At 44.1% G+C, this 8,171-nt stretch overlaps 1 protein-coding gene across 1 annotated transcript; it reads right to left on the bottom strand.

Annotated features, from left to right (window-relative positions):
* Window positions 1-2,634: 2,634 nt before the first annotated feature.
* Window positions 2,635-6,452, bottom strand: ARMH2 (armadillo like helical domain containing 2). Its single transcript, XM_043590692.1, has 2 exons — window positions 5,444-6,452; window positions 2,635-3,125 (listed from the first exon to the last, which is right to left on the bottom strand). The coding sequence occupies exons 1-2, from the start codon at window positions 5,706-5,708 to the stop codon at window positions 2,698-2,700; spliced, it is 693 nt and encodes a 230-aa protein (XP_043446627.1). The 5' UTR covers window positions 5,709-6,452; the 3' UTR covers window positions 2,635-2,697.
* Between the last annotated feature and the right edge of the window lie 1,719 nt (window positions 6,453-8,171).

The raw sequence follows: 8,171 nt of genomic DNA, 5'->3' as shown, positions 1-8,171 counted from the left end.
CAAAAGTATGTGGGATCCCTCAATAGTATGTGGGATCCCCCAACATGGGAGGGATAGAGGGGATCCCTGGTGGTGAAGGGAAATCCTAAAATCTTTGCTAGCCAGGTGGGAGGCCCAAATGGGAACAATAGCATGGTGGCATCCAGGATGGGGGTGGGGGTCTGTCTTCAAGAGGAAACAATTAGCGTGTAAGTATTGGGTGGCTGAACAGTTAGGGAGAATGGAAATCCGTGAATGAAACTAAGCAACACAACAAAGGAACCAGACTCCAGGGAAAACAGAGTTGTATGAGGAAGGAAATGATGCTACACATACTACTTAGCCATGAAAAACGCTGAAGTACTCCTCTTGTTTTAATGGACAATTGTGGCACAATTATATTGAGAGACGAAGGGGAAACCCCAGCAAGGAACAGGGTTAGAACCTTAAGACCTTGTCAGTCATAGTAAGAAGTAAAAAGAAAATTACCTAAAATTGGGGGGGGGAAACGAATTAGAACTACTTATTTTTTAACGTTTATTTATTTTTGAGACAGAGACAGAGCATGAACAGGGGAGGGTCAGAGAGAGAGGGAAACACAGAATCTGAAAACGGCTCCAGGCTCTGAGCTGTCAGCACAGAGCCCGATGCAGGGCTTGTACCCACGGACCGTGAGATCATGACCTGGGCCAAAGTTGGACGCTCAACCGACTGAGCCACCCAGGTGCCCATATGTGAACTATTTAGAACTAGGATAGTCATAATAATAAAACAATAATAATAAAAACCAGAAGAATCAGCCAAAAAGCCTCAAATGGTCATCTCTGGGAGTGCAAATCAGGAAGGGGTTAAGGGAATGCTATTTCTCAGTCTGAGTCATTGTATTATTTGACTTAAATTTTTTTTTAAATGTTTATATTTGAGAGAGAGCACACAAGCTGAGGAGAGGCAGAGAGAGAAGGAGACACAGAATCCTAAGCAAACTCCAGGCTCTTAGCTGTCAGCACAGAGCCGGATGCAGGGCTCGAACTCATGAACCGTGAGATCATGACCTGAGCCACAGTCAGGCACTCAACTGAGTGAGCCACCCAGGCACCCCACATTATTTGACTTTTTAAATTATGTTTGTGTATTACTTGGACATTACTATTAAAATTTAATTTAAAGAGCATTAACAGGGGCACGTGGGTGGCTCAGTCAGTTAAGCGTCCGACTTCAGCTCAGGTCACGATCTCACGGTTTGGGAGTTTGAGCCCTGTGCTGTCAGCACAGAGCCCACTTCGGATCCTCTGTCTCCCTTTTTGCCCCTTCCCTGCTGGTTCTCTCTCTCTCTCTCTCTCTTAAAATAAACTTCAAAAAAATAATAAAATAAAAAGCATTAACAAAAAGTAATTTCTGACCATGACCCAGTCTCTAAATGGGACTTCCAATTTTCAACCCTTAATCTACCGCCATAAAGGGGATTCTGGTTTGAGAAAGTCTGCATTCACAAAATTCACAGAGGATGAGAATACACAGTTGCTCAGCAGAACACAGCGTTCTCTGGTTTAACCCCTGAGAACACTTGTGCCAAGATCCCTATGAATCCGCGTGATGTGATCAGCCCTCCTATAAGAAATACAAGCAGGGATCACAGAACTGCATTACCATTTTACCGTCACATTGAAGCACAGCTCGGTCAAAGCCAGTTTGTGAAAAAGGTGAAAAATTCAACATCCACTGGCTGCAACTTAAGGCAACGGTCAGTGTGCCTTTAGGCACTTGCGATAAATACCACTTTTTGCACTAAAGCTTTTAATGAGACTGCGTAGCACAGAAGTCAGGTGCAGGCTTTCTGCTACTTATTCTCTAACCGATAATACAGGGATTGTGCACATCGTTGTAGGAAAACCCAAGAGCCTACCTTCAGGCTGCCTCTAGACGTCTGAACACGCGGCACCCCGTCTCCATCCAGAGTTCTACCGGTGGAGTTGAGTTGAGGTTTTATTGAGTGTTAATTGCCCCGAACTTTCAGCTGGCCTCACGCGCGAAGGGATCATGCTTTGGTGGCCAGAAAACCCTCTCAGATAAAGTCGTGGCAGCTGGATGATGAGAAGATCAGCACTGAGATAGGGCTAAAAGGGCACAGGTGGGGTAGTGTCCATTACAAGAGGTGGCTGTGGGCGAGGTTAGGGTCTGGCATTTCTAGGTGCCTTGGCTTAATGTCATCTGATGACACCCCCCCCCAAAACACACCATTGCTCCTAACAGTTGTATAGGTAATGCATCGTTCACTGAATCCCCGTTTTATGAACCTACATTTTATGAGGTCATTTTATTTTTATTTTATTTTATTTTTTTAAGTGTATTTATTTTGAGAGAGACAGAGATAGCACAGTGGGGGAGGGACAGAGAGACAGGGAGAGAGAGAGAATCCCAAGCAGGCTCTGTGCTGTCAGCTTAGAGCTCGATGTGCGGCTCAAACTCATGAAATGTGAGATGGTGACCTGAGCTGAAACCAAGAGTCGGACACTCAACTGACCGAGCCACCCAGGTGTCCCTTTATGAGGTCATTTTAAACACTGGTGCCTTTCATACGTTTGGTTATTTCGGTCACCGTGATGGTCGACAGAGAATTTTTCAACTGCCTAAAAGAAAACACTTTAGAGTACTATCTCGACTTGTTATTGTTTATTTCAGTTTTCCGGGTTAATGCGACGGTAGCTGCCCTTAGAGAAATTAATTCCTGTGGAAACCGATGAGGAAATACAGCACCTCTGCAAAATTCTCAGGCCACCCAGACCAATTCTCAGCCGCCAGTATTTGCAAATGATATTTCAGATTACCTAAGTCTCTAAGCTCCTTTATGCAGGACACATTATTGCAGGTCATGACAGAGAGAACGTAGCAAGCCCAAAATTTAACAAGGAGGTGTTTGTTGATTTCAGTTTTGATGACAGAATCGACTCTGTAGTCAAAAATCCTCACGAGGATAGGGATAAACTTGAAATTCTTGGCTTTCCTCTGGCTGGTAGGATTTAAGTAACACCAGCAGGCTATACTCTGGAGCAGCAGAATCTTTACTTTCGGCGCCAGCTGGTGATTTTGTAACAAACTGGCCACTTCTTTTATGTGCTCAGTGGCGTATTTCCCAGCGGTGGGTCCTCCTGGAAAATAAGTATTTGCATTTCAGAAGTATTTGGTGTATCTAGGAGCTGGTGACATTTGAGTGCTGATGTGTCCATATTCCTTTTGCTGTATACTGACACTTTGGATGCTCTGAATTTTCCTTTTCCTTCCTCCCCACCCCCTCCTGGCGTGCTGCTGTGAACAGGAAAAAGTATGTTGATAAGCACAAAACACGAAAGGGACTGGAAGTTCCCCGCCTGTCAAAGTCTCCTCCCTGGCTGCTTTATTCAAGCACCTACTTGAGTAGGTGTCAGGAGTCCGTACTTCAAGATGAACAGAGCAAACAAAACGGAAAACCAAAACACTGCCCTGCAAAGCCAGGGTGTAACTCGTAAGAGAGGTTTTTCATGAGCCATCCCTTGCTGTCCCGTTCTCTCTGATGTCTCATTTCTCAGCCCGACTCTTGCAGATCTGGAACCAACGTGGCCTTATAAGATTGCTCTTGCTTGGGAACCCAACCTGGTTCCCAGACTGACCCCACCTGAACCCAGGCTCTACTTTCCTCGTATACTGGAACCCTAGATTGCCCGAGTTCAAATCTCAAACCCTAAGAAGGTACTGGCCAAGAAAACACTGGACGAAGACTACTCAGGTGGTGAGGAGTAGCTGGCATACTTGGCCAGATTCTAGCCACTGGGGTTTTGACCTGGCTTGGATTTCTCTTAGTGGCACTACCACAGTCCCGTGGACCCAAGGATGTTCTAGCCAATGTTAAAGCTTTAGCTGAAGCCTGGGCATAGGCTCTTTCCCTGCCTTCTAGAAGTATAACTAAGACTGAGGTTACATACCATCAAGTTAAAGAATTCTGACTCTTTTATAACCAGCCAGCTCTTCCCCCAAATGGTGAACAGAGCTCTACAGGGAACTTTCTCAAGTGGTGGGCGCCATTTATCCTTCCTTCACATGGGAATCCTCCAGCTTCTTTCTAGCTCTGTGCCACTGGTTCTCACCCACCCTGGCACCTAGGACCCCTTGGTTCTTGAAAACGGTAAATGTTTTCTCTCACGGACGCCATTCTTTGAAAAATTTAGTCTATCAAATTACATCTAGGCAACCCATTAAAAAAGAGATCAGTCATCTATGATACTTATAGCTACCAGAGCTTCTAATCAAGAGACGTGTTGTTGAAGATTATGTATAAAATTTCACTGCATATCCTGAAATTTATTGGAACAAAAAAAGTGGAGTGAGTTTAAACCTGATAATCATTAGAGTGGTGTGTGTTTGAGCAGTTTACCACACAATTTTCTGGCCAAATATACATTCACGGTTGCTTTTCACTGATGCCCCAAGTGCCTTCCTGATAGGTGTTTTAACAGCCTTAATGATTAAAACCTTTAACAGCTTTTAATGATTTTTCTAAGGTAGTTTCTGTGCAATGCATTTTTGCAAGATAAAAAATAGGGGCGCCTGGGTGGCTCAGTCGGTTAAGCGTCCGACTTCGGCTCAGGTCGTGATCTCACAGTTTGTGGGTTCGAGCCCTATGTCAGCTCTGTGCTGACAGCTCAGAGCCTGGAGCCTGCTTCAGATTCTGTGTCTCCGTCCCCACCCCCCCAACCTCTCTCCTACTTTCTCTCTCTAATACAATAAACATTAATAAAATAAAAATAAAATATCAACTGGTATTACTCTGTGTTGGAATTATATCACTAAGTTGGAATTATATCAAGTCGGTTTAGATATTTTATTTTTTTAAATAATAATGAGAACTTTGATAGGCAATTTCAGTACAGTTGTTTTTAGTAAAAGTGGGAAAGTTCTTACTGAGTAATTTATTTGATGGACATTCTTTTTTAAATTAAAATTAATTAATTACTTTTTAAATTTACATCTAAGTTAGCATATAGTGCAATAATGATTTCAGGAGTAGAATCTAGTGGATGGACACATTATTTTAAAACACGAGATCCTTGAGGAGAAAATGATTAGTAAGTATCTTTGGTGGTACAAAGACAAAAAACTAAAAATTTAGGCAAAGGGAATGTTATTGGAATTTTAAGATCAGAGCTATGAAAATCCCTAACTTACAGCATTATAACAAGCAGAAGATTTTGAAAGACCTACATTAGCACAGCTGGTTAAATCAGTACCAGCATGGGGCTCCTGGGTGGCTCAGTGCCTCAGGTCATGATCTCGTGACTCGTGAGTTCGAGCCCCTTGTGCTGACGGCTCAGAGCCTGGAGCCTGCTTCAGATTCTGTGTCTCCCTCTCTCTCTGCCCCTCCCCTGCTCACGCTCTGTCTCTCTCTCAAAAATGAATAAACATTAAATAAAACAAATAAAAAATAAGTCCGTACCTGTGAAGGCCAACAGTCCGATTCTATACGCAGCCTGAGCCCTCTTCTCAATGGCTAGAGATTGATTCTTCAATACACGACCAAGCACCACGAATTTTTCTTTGTGAAAAATACTCTCAACCGAAGGGATATCTTCTTCCTTCTTCTTAACGAAAAAGCGCCTAACAGTGACATTCCAGAACTTCTGGAGGCGCTGATACAGCCCCACAAAACACTGGTAGATCTGAGTTGAAAATTGCACATAATAAGTATGTGCCTTAGACATCGTATGAAAAAGGCCAGTGGTGCTTCAGTTATCCTTGTGTAGTGGCAGCTGAAGTCAACAGTCTAGAACTCTGGAATGCATCTCTTAGCGACACTGGAGAATGGAATACACAAATCAGGGGCAAGCAATGGAGGCCGAAATTCTTCAGGCCGCCATCGAAGGCCTTCTACAACTTCAGTCAAATCAAGTTCACTTACACGCCTCTGGGGCACGGAATCTCAGCGTCGACCACACTGGCTTCTCCCCACATACGCCGGGAGTGTTCCCGCCCCTGTCCCTTTGCTTGCACAGGATCTACGGGAACTTGCCTGTTCTACTTGGCTTATTCCAACACATCCTGAATTTCCTTTCATAGCATTGTGGCTATTCTGCTTATTTGTCACGGAATCAGAGTTTTCCTCCAATCATGGCTTTCCTATGTTGGTCCTATTTTGCTGAGAAAATAGAAGCAGTCAGTGGAAGGCATGGTTGCCTTCATTGCGTCCACCTATCTCCATCCGTGCACATATACTCCAACTGTCCTGTTGTTATGGACCCCTCTCCATTCCTGCAGTACATTTCGTGACTTGTCCCACTCAAGGAGATTGCCCTACAGTTCTTCTCTTGCCTTAACTAAGTTTTCCATGTTGACTGGATCCTTTTCACATCAACAAGCAGGCTGTACCTGTTCTCATTAAAAAAATAAAACACTCTCTTGACCTCAGAGAACCCCTCCGCCAAGTTATGGCTCTGTTCCTGTTTATACAAAAAGTTTTCTTTTTTAAATGTTTATTTTTGAGAGAGAGACAGAGCGTGACCAGGGGAGGGACAGAGAGAGAGGGAGACACAGAATCTGAAGCAGGCTCCAGGCTCTGAGCCATCAGCACGGAGCCTGACACAGGGCTCGAACCCATGAACTGTGAGATCATGACCTGAGCTGAAGTCAGATGCTCAACCGACTGAGCCACCCAGGCGCCAAAAACTTTTCAAAGAGTTGCCATACTTAGTGTTTCAAATATTCTTCTATTGTCTCTTGGATGACTCCAAAGATGGATTTCAAACCCATGAATCTTCAGGCTCACTGATGACCTTCATTCTGCTGAGTCCAATTCTCAGTCCTCAGCATTGGATACTCCTTTTTCCTTGAAACACTCAATTCACCTAGCGAATAGCTTCTAAGATGTCACACTTGATGTTTCTCTTGCTTGCCACCCTCCATTTTCCTTTGCTGGTTCCTCTTCTCTCTATGACCTCCAAATATTGGGGTGTTCCAAGACTATTCCGTCACACACACACAAATATATTTTAATATTTTATTTAAAAAATTTTTATTTATTTATTTTGAGAGAGAGAGAGAGAGAGAGAAAGAGAGAGAGAATGAATAGGGTAGGGGCAGTGAGAGAGGGAGAGTGAATTCCAAGCAGGCTCCATGCTGTCAGCTCAGAACCCGAGGTGGGGCTCAAACTCATGAACATTAGATCATGACCTGAGCCGAGATCGAGAGTCAGATGCTCAACCGACTGAGTCACCCAGGCGTCTCATATTTAACATTTTATTTTTTGAGTAATCTCTACACCCAACATGGGGCTTGAACTCACAGCCCTGAGATTGAGTCACACGCTCCCACCAACTGAGGCAGCCAGGCGGCCCCCTCCCCAGTTTTGTATTCTTAACTAGATTTCTCACCTGGACTCCAAACACATTGTCACCAACTTGACAGCCATCCATTTGGATGTCTACGTGGCTTCTCAAATATAACATGTCCAAATCAGAATTCGTGCATTTCCTCTCTAAGCCAGCTGCTGCTCAGGTTCTCTGTCTCGGAAGAGGGCACCCCGATCCTTCCAGCAGTTCAGGTTGAAATTTTTGGATTTATCCTTGGCTTTTATCGGTCTCGCATCTCATTTCCAACTTATCGACAACGCCCTACTGTCAACGTAGAAATTTGGACGGTGGGTCCCTCTCCATTCCTACAGTACATTTCATGACTTGTCCCACTCAAGGAGACTGCCCTACAGTTCTTTTCTTGCTTTCTACAAAGTGTACCTGCCTGTACTCTTCAAATATATCAAGATACGGAAGCTCAAGGAAAGGGGGAGTGGCTACTGTTGTAAGTGAGAAGAGCCTTAAAGAGACATGACAACTAAACATGTAATCCATGGTTGGAACCCTGTATCCATACGCGTGTGCATGCGTGTATGTGAGCACCTGTGCATGTGGGTATGCGAGCACGTGCATATGCATGTGAAGGCTATAAAGGATTATTAGTGGGACAACTGGGAATCACGGACATGTGTTGGCCAGCACGACAGCCACATGTAGCTTTGGAGCACGTGAATGTGACTAATCTGAATTGAGCTGTGCTGTAAGTATAAACTACATACTAGATTTCGAAGACTCAGTATGAGAGAAAAAAAAAGAATGAAGGTGCCTGGGTGGCTCAGTCAGTTAAGTGTCCAACTCTTGATTTTGGCTCAGGTCATG

The sequence above is a fragment of the Prionailurus bengalensis genome, chromosome B2 (genome assembly GCF_016509475.1).
Source record: "Prionailurus bengalensis isolate Pbe53 chromosome B2, Fcat_Pben_1.1_paternal_pri, whole genome shotgun sequence".
Classification (NCBI taxonomy): domain Eukaryota; kingdom Metazoa; phylum Chordata; class Mammalia; order Carnivora; family Felidae; genus Prionailurus; species Prionailurus bengalensis.
This window is presented reverse-complemented; position numbering and strand designations above follow the sequence as displayed.